The 18,894-nt window shown below is 46.0% G+C and overlaps 1 protein-coding gene across 4 annotated transcripts in view; it reads right to left on the bottom strand.

The window, feature by feature from the left end:
• The window catches only part of LOC146197698 (uncharacterized), a 448,896-nt gene that overhangs the window by 43,608 nt on the left and 386,394 nt on the right, over positions 1 to 18,894 (bottom strand). For all 4 annotated transcript variants that reach the window (XM_084599608.1, XM_084599606.1, XM_084599607.1 and 1 more), the window contains exons 7-8: positions 15,180 to 15,429; positions 8,074 to 8,254 (exon numbers count right to left, since the gene is read on the bottom strand). In XM_084599608.1, coding sequence (XP_084455734.1) covers positions 8,074 to 8,254; positions 15,180 to 15,429 — 431 coding nt within the window. The remainder of the gene's footprint in view (positions 1 to 8,073; positions 8,255 to 15,179; positions 15,430 to 18,894) is intronic.

Raw genomic sequence — 18,894 nt, forward strand, 5'->3', positions numbered from 1 at the left:
GTTGCAGAGCTCACTTGTGCTGCCAGTTGTTGGAAGTTTGTGTATTTCCGAGATGTTTTTGTATCCTAAAAATGACTGCGTGTAGTGCGAACAACTAGAAACTGCCCCGAAATGTTCTCCCAATATGTTTGCCTGCGCCTCCAGAGTTGTTTGGATACCAGGTGCTGTTAATAGAGGAATTGTAAATGATGAGAACCTGCCATTTAGCTTCTGCACCTTTGCCCACACTTTTTTTTGACGAAGTTAATCTGTTTATAGATGACACATAACTTTTCCACGAGTTTTTTTCGGCCTTTCTTCAGATGTGCCGTGCTTTTCCTCTTCTTTTTTAAAGTTTATTAGGTTATCATAGGTTGGGTAGCCTCTGAATGTTCCCCAATCTTTATTTTGCATCTTTTTTGCTTCCCTTGTGGGGAACGATCTCCCATCGTCTCCATTAAGGTCGGCTTTCCCCCGCGGTAGTTACTCTAGCTATCGCGGAATGGGGCCAACATTGGTGGTTAACATTAACTATCGAGAGATGGCGCCAGCGTCGAGGCAACATAAGCGCCACCCCTGGTCTTGTCACCGCGCACGCGGGAAAAGCCAAGTTTCTTCGGCCTGGGAAACTCCACGCGAGCGGACGCATCTTCGCACGACTCCGCAGTCGCTGGCGAGGCGAAGGCCTCGCGGGACTTTTCTTGCCTGTTCGCCCTGTCCGGCCTCAGAGCTTATCCCCTGCCCTCGCGTGTGCGAACATTCGCCCGTAGCCCTGCTGGTGAGTCGAACGACCTAGATTCATTAGCGTGTTTTATTGCTTGCTGGCGTTGTTGTTATTGCAGCAATAAATGCCTGTTTGTTGTCAGCACCTGTTGTCCCTTTGTTCCCAAGGTCACGGCCTGCAGTGGTAGGCGTGCTCTCGGTAGCGCACGCGGTCAATGGGTGGGGTCGGCAGTTTGGACTGTCAGCGGCGACTAAGCGGGGAAAACGCATTTATCACCGTATTACAACCCCGCATCTGGCAGTCCAACGTGGGGCCTGATCTTGGAACATTGGACGATTGTTTGTTCGGGGCAAAGAACTTCCTTTGTCCGGACATAACAAGTGCATATGCCTTGAGTGAATTTTGATCGCTAGGCTCCTCCGCATGCTTTCTTGAGAGCGAGGTGACTTCCGCTGCAGCATGTTTGAACTTTTCGACATGCTCAGCGCATTTTTTTGTGCCCTTTGGAGAAGTTTCTTCAGTTTTAAAACCACATGGTACACACCGAGGGAGCGCGAGGCCTAGCACCCGCGTTGTCGCCAAGCCTGTAGCGAGTGAATACGGAAGCCGCGTGGGTGATCCGAGTTTTCTGTGCATATTTTCTCATCTGTCTCTTTTGCGACTCTGGGAGTCGCGGCCTCTGGGAGCCGAGTGGCCTGGGGCCACGGGTGCCACCATGAGCTTGCTTGTATTGCAGCTCGGCACCGGGCGTTCCGGGGCGGTCGACGCCGATTGCAAATCCACTTCGTGCGGTGAGCGGAGTAGGACCAACCCATCGTGGTGATGCCTCCTCGCGGCGGTGTGCGCGTATTTCTTTTACGGGTACTTTTCTTTTTAGAAGGCGGTCTTTGTCATAGTGGATGTTAGGCTTAAGGCTTTGTATAGCTGCTTGCACCACTTCAAAAGAGAGAACCGCCTGGTTCGTGGTGTTGTAGAGTGGGAGCACATTGCTGCCCACTTGATGTTTTTTTAGTGTTCTCGCACGAACTGTTCAGCCTCGTTCAACTCACGAAAGAACTTTGTTCCTTTGTTCACTTGAATTTTGCGTTTTACAGCCGCATGACAAAATTTGCTAGCGAGTTTTGTGCGAAGTGCCGCCTCTCGTGACTCACAGTAAGGCTTGCTGAGAGCGTTACGGAAGTTATGTAGGTTTACCGGAGCCGCCCCGGCTTACTGGCCTCTGCACATCGTCTCGCTGCTGCCTGCTGCGACGGAGCTGCCTGTATCCTGTTCAGCGCATCCACCTGGAGCATCGTGGCGAGACCAGTCAGCGGTCACATCTGGCTGCTGCTGTCCTGGCCTGCAGCTTTCAGCCGCCCTCGCGGGCCCTGTGGACACGTGGTCCACTAACCGCGATCCCTGGTGTTGTGCCGTACCAGCACCTGGCTCGGTACCCTATCTGGCATCGTTTGCATCTGTCTTTCAGGCAGCAGCGCCGCCTCTACGAACTCCCGGCCGCAGTTTTCGACCGGGCTCCGACTTGCAGACACTGAAGCCCACGTGACATGCCAGCCATCCTGCGGAGACCTTCACGCTACCGTTGGCGCACCGTGGAAGTCTGCTGGAAGGTCCTACCTCAAGTGCAAGTTCATGAAGACATCTCCATAGCATGTACTTGCAGGCGCGTAGGTCAATTTAAGATTGGGGGGATGTGGGGAACGATCTGCCATCGTCCCCTTTAAGGTCGGCTTTCCCCCGCGGTAGTCACTCTAGTTATCACGGAATGACGCCAACAGTGGTGGTTAACATTGACTATCGAGAGATGGCGCCAGCGTCACGGCAGCACAAGCCCCACACCTGATCTTGACACCGCGCACGCGGGCAAATCCAAGTCTCTTCGACATGGGGAACTCAGCGCGAGCGGACGATCTTCACACTAAGCCCACCTGCCTTAACCGACCATGTCCTAGGCAATGAAGTTGTTTCATCATCATCGCGCGACCCCGCAGTCGCCGGCGAGGCGACTAGCGGGACGTTTCCCGCCTGCTCGCCCTGTCTGGCCTCGGACTTTATCCCCTGCCCTAGCATTGGCGAACATTCGCCTGTTGTCTTGCTGGTGAGTCAGACGACCTGTATTTATTAAACGACCTGTTTTCTTACTAGCTGGCGTTGTTGTTACTGCAGCAATAAATGCCTGTTTGCTGTCACCACCTGTTGTACCTTTGTTCCCAAGAGCAAGGCCCGCAGTGGTCGGCGTGCGCGATCACTGGGTGTGGTCTTCGGTTTGGTTTGTCAAACGCGACTAAGCGGGGAAAACATTTATTCCCCTATTAAAACCCCCCACCCTCCATTCTTTATTATACCAAACGTTGTGGTTGCACCTCACTATTCCGGAAGGCTGTGAGATGGCAATTTGTTGTGCAGCGAGAATAAAATTTGTGAATTTTTCGTTCGGTTCATCAACCTTAAAATTTTGTGAATATATTTCATGTATTCTAGCATTTCCCTTAAAAGTTTCCCAGCTACATCCAGCTTCCAACGCTGCGGTTTCGTTGGGATGGCAGTAGGTGATACTGATAAATTAATAAAAACAGGCAAGAGGTCTATCCCGTATGGATAATCTAAAACGTCCCATGTAAAATCGCTAAAAACACATGGTGAAGTAAATGACAGATCTAAACAGCTCATTTACCCAGGTGATGTAGAGCAGTATCTTAGTTTACCGGAGTTGAGCAAACAAACGTTACTGGAAAGAATAAGTTCCTCTAAAATTTCGCCTCTGCTGTCCGTTTTTATGTATGTTTCGGGCCTAAGTTTGTTTCTTGCAAGATGCTAAAATGCCTTTTATGCCAGTTAATTTACTTAGAATTCCTCAACTATTCCAATGAATTAGGAATGCCATATTTTGCGTATGAAGAGAAATATGTTGTTTCAGGGCCTCTGATTCGGGCCTTGTGTTCTTTTTTTTTTTGGTCGATCCCAGAAGTTTTGCCGTCTTTGTGACAACAGAGAGCTACCTTGGGTCGTGCCCATTGCGTCATCAGAGACGCTGGACGTGCGTGCATGTTGCACGTGGTCATTTCCAGAAGACCTTGCCTCGTAGGCCGAGTTCTTGGGGTCTGCTGACCCTGGGGGCCACGTGGCCTGCTTTGAAGGCGGTGAGGCAGCATTAACTGCTTCCACCTGGAGCGAGCATGGCCCTGCCACAGCCCTGCGGTCTGTGCAGATGTCGAAACCCGGTGCGATGCATTGCTCCATAGATATGCACCGGCGAAGTTAGTGTTCGGAGTTTCAGAAAATGTCTTCGAGGTAGCAATGCGTGCTCTAGCTTCTTTATATGATATGTTGTCTGTAGTTGTAAGTGTAATTATATCTTTATTCCAGGACAGGCAATACCTAGAATAGGCTGGGTGCCCCCCTTCACAGTTAGCGCAACGTGGTGCTGCTGTGCAGTTCTCTGAGCTGTGGTTTTTGACAGAACATTTGGCGCATGTCTGGTGGCCGCGACAAGTTTGGGATCCATGGTCAAATCTCTGGAAGTTGTAACCTCGACGAGGGTTTGGTACGTATGGACGGACAGAAATATTTGTGTAGCCCACTGCAACTGATTCTGGGAGCGTGGAACTGGTGAACGTAAGAACAAAATGTTTGGTTGGAATTTCTTTGTTTTCTTTCCGGATCTTTATCCTTTGAACTTTGATTACATTTTGGTCAGCGAGCCCTTCCTGGTTTCTTCTTCCCTGAGTTCAATAAAGTCAATCTCCGCGATAACACCGCGGACTGTATATAATGACCTATGGGGTGTAATCGATACTTTCTAGTCTCCGATTGCTTTGGTGTTAGACAGTTTGGACACTTGGTGCTTCTGGTTTATCTCTAGGAGCAAGTCTCCACTAGCCTTGTAAAAGGGGCCTAGGACTTTTTTGAGGCACTTTTCAGCGATGAAAGGGGAAATTTTCCTGGCAGGTTTATGAGGTTGTTCGCTATGAACAATTTGGTATACTTAGGGAAGACCTTTTTTATTTTGGGCAAAAACTCTGCAGTTACGTCGGCCCGAAAATAAGAAAAAGCCATAAAAAGAGTTATTGTGTCCGGCCACAGTGGCAGCCACCCACCATGAAGCCCAACTAAGGGACGCGACAAGAACTTAGATATTATAGTTATGTCTACGGCAGCCGTACACCGGGACTATAACCAAACATGGCAGAGCTCATGGTAGTTTTTCAACACAAGGCTAGTCCTTGCCGCCTGGAAGAAGTGGAGAAGGTAAGAGAATACAGGACAGTTGTAAGAAAGAAATTAGAAAAGTGAAAGATCAACTGAAAGAAGGCTAACAGGAAGTAGCCGCATAGTTCTCATGGCCGCCGGCATTGATTCACATGGAGTCTATCTGATTATGAACCTAATTAGCTATCCACAACGAAATCGGGAAGGCATTGAATGGTTCCAACTTAAAGGCCGGTTGAATTGCCTTAAATTATCGCAGTTTGATACATTTCAGATACCATTATGATGCACATTTCCCACGAGATATAAAGCGTGCTCATAGCTAGAAGAAAAATTCATAAGAAAATGCTGACAACGTCACCGTCATGTTCTAGCATTTTATCTGAAATGCGAGCAGGACGGCTCCATTAGACGTCGCTTCCGTATCATAGACAAGTGCTTGGAAGCAGCAAGCGGCCCCTGAACATTCAGAATAACAGCTTGAGGGGCTGCAAAATACCCACAAATGTGGCGCAACAAACACGTGCGAAGAGACACAACACACGCGCTTTTGTTGGAAATATAATCTGCAAGTACAAACTAGGAAATATACAAGTAAAGCTTTCGAAAAGCCAGCTAGTGTCCTGTTCTTTGCGTGCGGTACCTTTTATTTGTGCATGTGTAAGCTTAAAGAAAGCAAAGAAAAGCCGGATTTGATAGGAGAACCATAAAGAAAAAGAGCATTGCCAGTGTGAAGAACCGCATGCATGGATGAGAAAGCCTTTTCCTAATCTCACAAGTCGTTTTCAGCACTCTGAAAGGGACAGCTCTCTCGTACAATCAGGACCACAAGAACCAACTTTCTCCGAGTTTTTTAACAGTAGGAAACTATTTTTAAAATTTTTCTAGATGCATTTTTTTTTTATCCGTAAGCAAAGCGACCGTTTCATTCGCTGCTTAAAAATCCTCAGAAAGCCCACATGAACACATCACAGGCGAGGCTTGCTGTGAAGCGATGCGCCGCCATTCGCAAACAATGCGGCCGCCCGCAAGTCGGGTATGTCTTGTACCGGAACCATACATGGTAAAATTACTTTTGAAAAGGAATTAAATTACATTACTTATTACTTTGCTGAATATTGCAGAAAAGTAATTAAATTATGTTACTCATTACTTCTCCCAAAAAGGAATGAAATTACATTACAATTACTTTTACTGAGTAATTCAATTATTTTAAGATTACTTTCTAGTTTCCATCTATGCAAAAACCAAGTAAACCTAGTAAAAAAAAAACAACTTGTTCTCCAGACGCGAAGCACACACATTCTTTCGTCTTTCCGCCAAATTCCATCCCAGAGAGCTATTCCTTCCCTCTTTCCTATAGCACTTGCCATTACAAAAACAAGACAAGAGCAAAAACCGGAACAGACCAGACGCACTTCAGTAAAAGTAATTTCTAAAGGAATTAATTACTTTTGCTGCGAAATTACTACCAAAAGTAATTAATTACATTACTAAATTACCAAACGAAAAACGTAATTAATTACATTACAAATTACCAAAAAAGGTAATTAAATTACAGTAATTTCAATACTGTAATTCAACTACTGCCATGTCTGACCGAAACCGACTTGAAACTGAGGCTGTTTCCCTCTCAGTGATGCAGTCACAGCCACTATGTGACGGCCGAGGGGATTTCACTTATGCAATGTTCAAGCTGTTTGCGAGACGCTGATTGCCGACGCAGACTTTAACGCTCTAGCGATGCCCATTTTTTTATAGCGTGAGCACAAGAGGGAGTAAAAAAGCCGCCCAGTGAGTGGATGAAGCCTGCGGGTCTGTATAGGTTCGGCCAGGTAGAAAGGAGGAAGCTCGTCCACGCCAGCTGCAGCCAAGTCTAAATTATGATAATCGGCTGCCGCCGTTAAGGTTTTTCAGTGCTTCGGACTGTCTGGCAGGGACGGGGGCGGACGCTCCGGTTTTCGCTGCCAGCGCTCAGCAGCCCCAAGTTGGTCCCGGCAGCAGCAGCGTCTATCGCGAAGTGTGGTTTTAAGCGGAACAAGATAAAACATCCGAAAGCGGCTGCAATGAAGTTCCTTTTCAATCTTTATCATCACAGATTAAACATAATTAAGGAGGACTACCTGAAAACACCCCAGCGTCACTCCACCCGAGGCAACTATAATTATTGCATTAGACCCCTCTTGGCGCGTTGTTACACGTTTAAATACTTGTTTTTTTTTTTTCTAAGGCAATCGAAATGTGGATTGTGTTACCAAGTGAAATTGATAACATTGCTATCCCTGATTTCTTTTTTTTTATAAATTGAACGCTTTTTCGCCAATGAAAATGATGTTATTTGACTGTCGGTGATTTCCAGTTCCATTGTGTTTCTTTTTGTCTGTAATGTTGCTATGTACGAGTGACTTGACCCACTCCTGTATGAGTCTGAAAAAGGCTTACACTATTAATAAAAAAATCCACTCGGTGATTGACGAGTGGATTTTTGATTGACGAGTGGATTGAGAAATTGTCCCAAGAACACTCTCGAAGAAGGTGTTTCAAGGCTCTGAAACGGGATGGCAGATAGATCGTGGCGGTGAAGATGGTAGTACAACGGGGCATGGGCGCGTCTGTAAGCCGGTTCAAGTATGGCGGACTGCGCCACAATCAGCCTGTAGTCTCACAGCCGAACCTTCCTCCCCCGTCCCTCTTTCATTCATTTTCCAGGAAACCGCAAGAGAGAAAAAAAAAGGCACTGATAACGCAGCCTAAAATCGCTTCGCGCAACAATATCGGCCCCACGAAAAGCAGTCAGCGCAATGGGCGGCCTGTTAGACAAGGACTTCGGACACGGCGGAGATATGACTCGAGAGCGTCTGGAAGATATCCATCTCGTCCTCCTAGCTTTCATTTCAGTGAGATAAAAAAATTATCTCACAATTTATATCGTTAATGTGACGTAGGTGCGGCGGTACGAACACTAAGAAAGTGATTGGCCTTAAGTTTAACGAAGTAAATGAGAGGTTAGTTTTGTGAACGAAACTTTTAATGGCAGGTACTGAAAAACACTCGATATACGTAAAGAAGGAAATAAAAGCGCGGATGATCGGGAGAGCATTGCCCGGATGTCCGGGAATCAAAACACTCGAGACGGCGGCGCGTGATCAAGTATGGGTACTCGCCTGTTCTTCTGCAGGTAGAGGAACTTGAGCGATACTCCAAATCCCGCGAAGGCGTCGCCCTGTATGGCCGTGATGTTGTTTCCCCGAAGATCGAGCTCGCGCAGAGCGGTCAGGTTCTGCAGGGCTTCGCTGGGCACCGCGGCCAGGTTATTGTAGCCAAGCTTGAGCCACTCCATGGTCGCTGCGAAAAAGGCACAGGCCTCACTCACAAGGCATGATGCAAGCTCATGAAATGTCCCGCTGCTGCCGTTTCTGCAGCTCACTCGAACCAGATGGATTATCTGAGCGATCTGATTTGATTGCTCGGCTGTTGAGAGCGAGTTCGCCTGCTTGACCTTCGCTGCTGCGGTCGCACTTCTTCGGAGGCGATGTTCAAAAACATATGCGCAATGTCTGTATGTCGTCTGCAAAAGAAAAAAAAAAAAAGCTTCGGGAGGATAGTACTGCTTAGCATCGGGCGGTACACAGAGCGTCTTTGAACTTCCGTGCGGAAACTCGTTAATCTTCGTGTTTTGCCATTGGAGGAGACTAAAGTAGGCCATACTTGGATGTGTGCTTAGTGATGACGTCAGAACATAAAAAAAAATAATATAAAAGGAGGGATCTCAGTTTTTTCCTTTCGCAAATATAGTAACGTTCTGCATTTCCTTATAATGTTCTTTTTCCACACCGGGCGTAAATAACTGAAATAACATCTAAACAAGTTCAAAACACCGTAGATGCAGGTGGAGAAGAAATGAACATGCAGTGATGGCTTGCGCGCCACTCCACCACATGTACAATGCAGATTCGCTAGTGCTCTGTCACTCTAAAATGAGTCGACTCGGCTGAATGACGAGAGCGTGATGCGAATTTGTCTTTGTGACGCGCGTCAGGAAAAAAAACAAATAAAATTCTCCATGAAATAGGAGAAAAAATCCGCCCCTGTGCTAATTATACGGATCTATTGTAAAATGTTAACGACTAGAAATTTAGAGTACGCGTTATGAACTAGATTAGCAAACACCTTTAGTAGGCTCTAAAATGTTAAGATGAGATTCCAGCGTGTTATTAATACAGATATAACGTATAAAACGAATAAAAAGTAAAACAACTAAAATACGAAGCGAGATATCTATAGCAGCCCACTGAGCGCCTGCATTGCTTGACTGTACAAGCCAACGCAATTTACCGGCTTGCAATGCACGACGTACACTGCCAGCAACGGTTCTTCACTTGGCATATTGTGGTAATTATATCACCGACAGTCTATGACCTCTTTGTTGGTGATGAGCAGCAGCATACAGCGCTTGTCAACAGATTTCGAACGATGTCCTTTGACAACTTGGGTTTGCCTGGCCGGTAAACAGATGCCAAACTCTCGTTGATTTCTCCGCGATTTCCCCACTTCTCGTCCTCGCTGTCTTTCTCTTAAACGACTCTTTCACTGTGGAGTAACGCAGCGGTTTTCATAGAAGAGCACAAAATATTGCGTCAATCAGGGCGGTTGAAACTTGCACGTTTGACTCATTGCAGGGGCGAACGCGTGTAAGCAGCGTGCAGATCGATGTTTTTCGCATGATCTATAAAGGGCCCAGGTTAGATGAGTGTTCGGACTGTCTATACATAAGCTCGCAAAAATGTAAAAAGCGATTGTGTGATTGTGTGATAACACACAAACAGTCAAACACCACAGCGCTCAAAAGTCAGGATGGAATAGCAAGCAAGCTAAGCGAAGGTAAGAGGCAAAGAAACAAAGAAAGAGAGGGAGAGAGCTCAACACTATTTTGAGGAATTTCTGACTCGAGGGATCACCTCGAGAGAACCGATAGTAAGCAAAGTGTGGAGATGTTTTGAGGCTTTGGTGCACGTAAATAACGAAAATGTCGCTGTTTTGCAGTCAACAGAATAACCAGTTTTTGTTTCTCAAGCAAACTCTCACTGCTTTTTCAACCAGAAAGCCACTCCCATCTGAGCTATCCACAAGCACGGGCGCTGGTATAATCGTGATGATAGAATCGTCCATAATGAACGCGTATCATCACGAATAATTTATACCGCAGTGCAGACGCAGCAGCAATAAATAATAAATTTAACAGAAAAGCATAAGGCTATAAATACATTGCGATTTATGCGTGATAAAGAAAAGAAACGAGCTTGGTATACAAAATAATTACCGTACGTCAAGAAAGTGTGTTTAAGGAGAGCGCATGCGTCACTTGAAAGCCCGCTTGAAATTTTTGACAAATTACAAGAAGGAAGATGCGGAGAAGATAAAGAAGCGTGCACTCTTCGTTTTGAAATCTCAATCGCTTCTGGACAAAATAAATGAAATATGTGAAAAGGAGAAAAGGAAGATAGAGGTCTGTTGTCGAATATGTTGGGCAAACTTTGCCCTGCTCGCCCAAGCGAAGATGAGAGGAGACACCACCGCGTAATTGCCCCGCGCGGCCAAACAAAATAATCACCTGGAGCCGAACTCCGCAGCACGAAAGGCGCGTAGCGCCCTCCTCTAATTACCGCGATGATTGAGAATACACGTGCGAGAGCTTCTAATCGCACACTTACTGGCTGTAGAGCACTGGAACTTTTGATACAGCTGCACAGAAAGACTAAATGCGGGCTCTGAGGAAAGAGAAAATCGGAGACTAATTAGGCTTGCCCATTAATTATGCTTTTATACCTCCGCTCTCTTTTCTTTTTTTTTTTTTTTTTTTCGGGTGCCGGACGGAAGGAGGAAACACAGAGGCCTTTTGTACAGCCTCATAGCGATGCGCCGAAATGGTGAAAATGATTAAGTATTCTATTCGTCACTCGAATACAATGTGGGTGCTGTATGAACAATAGTTGTGCGCACTGAAGAAATTTACGTGGTGAGTCTAGCTTATGCCTGACAAGTTGAGACTCGCACTCAGTGGCCTGCTCAAGCATGAAAAAAAAGGTACTCGTTTATCACTTTTGCAAGAATGCCGTGAAGAAAGAAACACACAAAAGAAAATGGCTTCGCATTACTATTAGTGCATACTCTCAGAGCCATTCGACCTGTTTGTTTTTCCCTAATGTTCATTGTGCTAAATACCAATTATCCTAGATAGTTTTTCGAAGTCGTTTAAAGGTTCAGACCTAGCAGTTATGGCTATAGCCGCTTATGTTGGAGTTCGCCACGAACCATAATGGAATCAGATGCTAGTCACGCGGTTGCACAACGGTACTGAATATAATGCGGTTGTTAAAGCAGCAAGCGCTATACAAGAAAAAAAAAAGTGGGATGTAAGAGCGATTTATTGATTTCCGATCCCTCCGTGAGCATGTTAGCCGATGCGAGTCAATACCAAATTGATGAACTGGCTCAACGATACGTTTAATTTGGATGCCGTAAACGTAATGGCCACATATGCAAAAGCATCACATAGTAGATATAGAGAGAGACAATTTCTGTTTACGAAAACACTGCTATTCTGAAAATAGACCTTACGTCCGTGAAAATTTCGGTTAAGGTTGATCTTTGAATAATATTTGAAAAATAGGTCTCGAATGCAATTTCGTCACACACTGTATAGTAGTATCATAACAATCAATAAATCCGCAGATCCTGCCCTGACAGCAGTATTGGATATTTAGTTTCAAAAACGCACCTTGTTAGTTTTTATGGCAGTCTCTTTACCCGTTAGAGCAAGATGAACTTCCGAGGGAAAATTTTGGCTCACATCTGAAGCTCAGACCTTTTCAATCTGTCTGCTCTTAAGATCATATATATATATATATATATATATATATATATATATATATATATATATATATATATATATATATATATAATATTATTCCGTAAATTATTTTCAACAACGCATCCCATATTTTCGGCAGTTTTAAATGCTCCTTGCGAGCACAAAAAAAAAAAAAAAAAGGTTAGAAAGCAAAATTTGGTTACACATCGGAGTATTATGTTCATAAAAGTATCTCACAATATTGCACACTTGTCTCACCATTAGTTTTGGAAACGCAGCCTCATTGGTTTTTCGTGACAGTTTTAATTGCTCGATGCGAGCGCAAGAAAAGAAAAAAAAATTAAACGAAGACTTTTCGCTCTACATCGGAAGTTTGGATAAGTCCTAACAACATGTGCGTTACACTATCCCGCAGTCGCATTACAATCATACATGACAAAATTATTTTTGAAAAGGAATTAAATTACATTATGAATTACTTTCTTGAAATTCGCATAAATGTGATCAAATTAAATTACTAATTACTGTCGCCCAAGGTAACAAAATTACGTTACAGTTACTTCTGCTGAGTAATTCAATTACTTTCAAATTCCTTTTAGTTTTCATACATGCAAAAACGAAGTAAAGCTAGAAAAAAATATCAACTTCTCTCTATAGACGCGACGCACACATTTTTTCGTCTTCCTGCTAAATTTCGCCCCAGCTAACTTTTTTCTGCCTCATTACTAAAACACGTACGATTACAAAAATAAGAGAACGGCAAAAAATTGGCAGTAGTTTAGCTCTGGTTAAAGCTGGTAAGTTGCGCAAGCAATACTGCAATGGTTGCGCTTAAGTGTCTAGAGGTGCACGACGCGCTCGTCTAGCAGCGGCTTGCGCTCGCTGCTTTGCTAGCCGTTGTTCACATTCTTCAGCATTCTCTTCAGCCCGTTGCCATTTTCTGGCTTCGGCGCATCGCCGATGCTTCTCCTTGTAAGACCGCATAGCAACTGATTTACCCCGACGCGAACTCCTATTTCTCTGTTTCTACTTTCACTCCTGTCAGCAATCGTCTTCTTTTTATTAATGCGCAATTCCTTACCCTGGGCGGCGGCCGTCCGCCCCTTGGACCCTGAGGGGTGCGTCCCGACCACCGCTTTGGCGCACGTGCCTGGATTTCGACGCGCGCATGCAACATCGGACCGTGCTCGCATCGCATGCGGCGAGAGTGCGATCCGGGGAACGCCAGGATTGCGAAGTGCGTGAGACGCGGTTCAAGCGTCGACGCAGTTGCGGTTCAAGGTCAAGCACGGCGTCCGCCGGGGATACGCGACGGCACGAAACCTGGTGCAGTATTGCTTACGCAATAAAAACGACGAAAACAGAAGCGTGGTTGAACGCTCGTGAAATGAGCGACGAACCCAGAGTCTTGCTGTCCCAGAGGTCCGCCGTTTGAAAGCTGCGAAGAAGCTACGTTATGTATTGCTTCCGTGATCCCAAGAACCGACGCCGGCAGCTTGGCTCAGCAATGCTCACGTCATTCGCCAGTCTCCCCCATCTTCTTTCACTCGCAGTGACGAGCGCAACCAGGCACCACTGTGCCTTAGCCGACGCAACAGGGAGTGTCACTGCACTCTCCCAAATAATTTTGAACTGCGGCCGTCTTAGACGATTTTATCCCTTCTGCGACCCTTGATGCGTGACATCGTGCTGTTCGGGAAATGGTTGCATAGGATAGCTCCTGTTACCCGGCTACACAGGACACAGGAGGTCTCATACGCAGAGCTCTGCTCAATTCTGTCTCTTTTTGCCGATTCGTTACTCTGGCCCAGGCTCGCCGCGCGTCGTTCCTGCTTTCGCGGCATTCTCTCTCAGAGTTGTCTACGAAAGAGCAGTGGTACACTTTAGCAAAAGTAGTCGCGAAAGGAATTAATTATTTCTGCAGCAAAATTACTGCTAAAAGTAATTCATTACTTTAGAAATTACCGGAAAAGTAATTAAATTACAGTAATTTCATTTTGTAAATAAATTACTGCCATGCCTGATTACAATTGAAAGGCGGCCCCAGAAATCTGGACTCCATGTCTCCTTTGTAGTCGTACAAAAGGGGAATTATACAGCTTTTTCAGAAACTTCGTAGTTTAAGAAAAATTCGTCCTGGTCTGGGGATCGAGCCCGGCACCACCGCCTTTCTGGGGCAGTCGCTCACAAACTGAGCTAACCAGGACGGTCAGCAGACCAAATGTTAGGGCGAGAGTGAATTGATCAATAACTCTAAAAATGTGTTGGTTGAGTATTTAGAGAAATCTCCCGAGGTTGAGCAGGGTTGGTAGAGCGACTGCCCCGGAATGGCGGTGGTCCTGGGGTCAATCCCCGGACCAGGATCAATTTTTCTTTAACTACGTTGTTTCTGAGAAAGCTGTAGAGATTTCTTCTGTAGCCGTATGGCTGCGCTGGGGTGGGTGTCAATGAGCAATTAACCCATTATTGTAGAAACTGTTGATGGATGCGTCGTGCATACGGAAACAAAAATGGCGGAGAATAAGCGATAAAGCCCGCTTTAACACTGCTGGGGCTAAGACGGAGCCCACGTGTGTAAATTAGCGAAGAAAACCCGTGGAAAAGAAAGTTGTGCTTGGGGTGCCGCTCACTTTTTGCACCTGTGAGGCACGGAGGCACTATTATTAGCTCTGTGACTAACGACGCAGTACAACACGTGTTGAAATGCGGATAACTAACGATACACTGACGCCAGAAGCAAGTTAATCACTGCAAGCCCTGAAGTGTTCGACGTATCCTGCGCTTGTGTCAGGAATAAGGAAGTGAGTGCTTAGAACTCCCCCGCCTATTTTCGTGATTTACTCAGTGGCGCTTTGCAGACGAGCGGATGTCTCGGTCAATGTACGCCATGGTGGGAGCTCTGTCCTTGTCACAGTGGCAGAAATGTTTGTCCTCGTTGAACCCGCATGAAGTGATTTACGACTCAAGCAGAAACGACACGAAAATGCTCTATTCGGCACTGCTTTTTAGTGAGCGTATTCGCTTTGTTTACAATGTTTAACCCACCGAATTGGCCTGTCTATGAGGAACGCCATAGTGGAAGGCGCCGGGATTTCGACCAGCTGGGGAACTCTAACATGCACTGTACAGTACACGGATGCCTAGCACTTCGCCTGTGGTAAGGATCTAACCCGCATCCTCAGGATCAGCAGTCAAGTACCCTAACCACTGAGCTACCGCGGCGGTGCCCGATTCGATCGATGGAATGTAAGTTTTCCCGTGTTAAAGCGGATTGCGGCCGATGAAGCATGCGTAGTGGAGGGCCTCGAATTTTTAAATATATTTCGAAATCGCGGTGTATCTCGCATTTCAAGGAGCCTGAGCCTCCACTGTCGGCAATGGGTACTTCAGTTACCTTACCGTGCACCCCAAGGAAGGCGTCCGGGTGGATGTCGAGCAGTCCATTGCGCTCCAGCTCGAGCGACACGAGCGATCCAAGGCGCACGAAGGCGGCCTCCGGCAGCGCCTGTATCTGGTTGTCGGCCAGGTTGAGGATGTCCAGGGCTCCCCCTTCGAGCGGGAACCGGTCGGGACGCAGCTCGCCGATGCAATTCTCGTGCAGCAGGAGCTGCTGCAGCACCGCCACCCCCTGCAGCGACTCCGAGGGCACCTGCCGCAGAAGGGAAGCAGCAAGAGCGCGTACCGTGGGGTGCTGGCAACAGCCCTGATCTGATGCGAGGTCTCTCCAGGCTATAGCGTGCCTCGGACAGGCGTACATGAGACGCGTCATTCACGTTTGCATTACGTATGATTCCCACATCCCTGCGCACGTCAGTGCGTGTTTGCACACCAGAGCTCACCCCAGCGAGTAACAAGGTCCAAGGGTCCTCTGGACAAGGTGTCATATGTCGTTAAAGCGAATTCTGCATACACAGCCGCGTAGGTACACGACATGCTTCTAATGCTTTTGTGCCCTATGAAGGAATGCTATCCGGATGAGCGTGGAAGAAAACAAACAATAGACGAGGTTGAGGTAGACGGCTTAGACAGATTATATTGTCAATGTATCAATATGGCTTTCTGCACCCCCCCCCCCTCCCCCTTTCTTAAACTGAAAAAAAAAAAAGCAGAAGAGAAAGCATTGTATCCATCACTAATTGTACATGCACCACACGTTTAGCGGGCGCATCTACCTTTTCCACAAATTAGAATATATTTGTAATGCACAACAGTTTAAACGTAACAAACTATTTCCTGCACACGTGTGGCACCTACCGCGCGCTGCGCAATTAATCAATTTCTAATCACATTTCTTTGCGTGGAGTGGTCAATATCTTTGCCTCTGTGCAGCCACCTCCTAGTCTGCAATATTACTGAGCGCGCATTCGAGAATTTTTCTTCTGACCTTTGCATATTTTTTAATCTTGAGGAGTCGTAAAGCTTGCACTTTTTCGCTTTCCTGTATTTCAGACTTCAGTCGCCACATGTTCCGCTTCTGCATTCCTTTCTGCGTTCCAGAGTTAAGCCAAGGACGTCAGACTATGCTTTGCTTTTTCTCGATAGTGGTCTAATTATAAAGAAAAAGATATATAAAGGTAGAATCCTTCAATTCTGCAGCACTGTGACGGCGGGGCGGGGAGCCGGCGAGATGGCAGTGAGCCTTACAGGTTTTCAACTGCTCACGCACGTTGGTTTCTTTCTGCCTTTAAAAGCGTCCCGCTACGTTTTGCCGGTTCCACCTGAAGTGTTTTACCTGACTTTTGACTGTCGGCGACGCGGCTTCACGCGGTCGAATCATGTGAGTGCCAAGAGACATTTTTCGCTTTTGCGTAGCCCGGCATTTTACATGTTAATTTTGATGCTGCGTGGTGGAGATGTTGAGTGTATTCCAGGTTCATCAACTTAACAAATTTAATAGCCGTTGAAAGACCAAAGTGCAATACTTTCCAAATTATCGCAGCTTACCGTAGACGTGACTGACATGAAAGCTCGGTTTCTTTCTCTGGAAACTCATCATCATCAGCCTGATTATACCCACTGCAGGGCGAAGGCCTCTCCCATATTTCTTCACTTAACCCGGTTCTGTGCTAGCTGCGTCCACTTGACCCCTGCGAACTTCTTAATCTCATCCGCCCACCTAACTTTCTGCCGCCCCCTGCTACGCTTTCCTTCCCTTGGAATCCAGTTTGTTACCTTCAGCGACCATCGGTTATCCTCTCTTCGCACTACATGTCCTGCCCATGTCCATTTCTTCTTCTTAATTTCTACTAGAATGTCGGTAACTTGAGTTATTTCTCTGACCCACTCTGCACGCTTTCTATCTCTTAATGTTACCCCTACCATTTTTCGTTCCATAGCCCTCTGGGTTGTCCTCAACTTAAGTAGAACTCTCTTGGTTAGCCTCCACGTTTCAGCCCCATAGGTGAGTACAGGCAAGATGCAACTGTTGTATACTTTCCTCTTGAGCGATACCGGTAAGCTGCTAGTCATAATCTGCGAGTGCTTGCCAAATGCGCTCCATCCCAATCGTATTCTTCTTGTTATTTCCTTTTCGTGGTCCGGATCTGCGGTTACTACCTGTCCTAAGTAGACATATTCGCCTACTACTTCCAGTATTTCGCTACCTAATGTAAACTGCTGTTCTTTCCCGAGGCTGTTGAACATTACCTTAGTCTTCTGCATATTGATTTTCAAGCCTACATTTCTACTTTTCCTGTCTAGGTCATCAATCATTATTTGCAGTTCATCCCCCGAGTTGCTTAGCAAGGCAATGTCATCAGCAAATCGCAGATTACTGAGGTGTTCTCCATCTACCCTTATCCCTAACTGCTCCCATTCCAAGTCTCTGAATACTTCCTCTAAACAAGCTGTGAATAGTACTGGGGAGATTGTGTCTCCTTGCCTAACACCTTTCTTTATGGGAACTAAGCTCTGGAAACTAAGCTGCAGAATATTGATATCATCAAAGTAGCCTTAATTAGTGTTGAAGATCAGCAACGACACGATCATAAAATGTTGACAGGAATTACTAAAAAAAAAAAAAATAGATGACTTTGAAAGCCGTCAAGGTCGCAATAATTTGATTTTTTATGGCCAAATTCATTCTGATCCTAATGAGACGGCAGCCACGTCTGAGGAGCTCATCATAGATCAGTGTACTATGAAGCTTGAATTATATTCGGTATCCATCGAACGTGCTCAAAGGCTCGGTACACACTCTGAAGAAAAAATGTGGCCTATCATTGTACGTTTTAGATCTTTTAAAGCACGCCAGGCTGTGCTTTCAACGGCATACAAGCTCAAGGGATCGAACGTTGCAATATCCGAAGACTTTTCTCGTACTGTCCGAGATAAGAGAAAGAAACTATGGCTTTAAGCCAAGAAAAATTAGGAAGATAAGTGAAACCGGTCGTGAAATACGATACGCTTCACATGGGCAGCGGGCGCTTTCAATGGGATCTGTACGGGACATATGACGAAGTAGAGCGCATGCCGTGACTTGCCCTGTCAGCGTTTTGTTCATCAACTGCGGCATTTCATTTTCACTTTCATTTCATTTCATTTTCACTTTTATTTTCTTCTTGATACCGTTCAACCGACCATTATCCTGGACACCGAATCTTGGCTTGGATCGACTATCCTCAGTACTGAGGTATTTCTTAGCACATATCAGTGTTCTCGTAGAGACCGCTGTACACATACTTGGTCACTACAGCATCCCATGCGTTTGGCTGGAATTGTTTGATAATGAAACTGAACTGATATTTTGTAGACTTATGAAAAAAAAAAAAAAACACTGGTTCTTGGGTCATTTTGTGGTTATCTAAATCTCTTGAAACTATTAAGAACGATTGTCTTGTACTGATGGGGGGGGGGGGGGGGGGGGGGGGGGGGGGGGGGGGATTTTAATCTTCCGGATATTGAATGGTCGACTAACGAACCAAGAGAAACAGCTCGAGGGAGTTTATATTCAATATTTCTTGATATAATGGACCAAAATAGCTTTTCTCAGTATGTTCGTGACTCATCGCGAACTGACGGAACTGGCCATGTACTTGACCTCTTGCTTTGTAACTTGCCTGATAACGTATGCAATGTACGGGTGTTGCCAGGGCTGAGCGACCACAATATTGTT

Source organism: Amblyomma maculatum, chromosome 3 (genome assembly GCF_055883805.1).
Source record: "Amblyomma maculatum isolate TAMU_Amacu chromosome 3, ASM5588380v1, whole genome shotgun sequence".
Lineage (NCBI taxonomy): Eukaryota > Metazoa > Arthropoda > Arachnida > Ixodida > Ixodidae > Amblyomma > Amblyomma maculatum.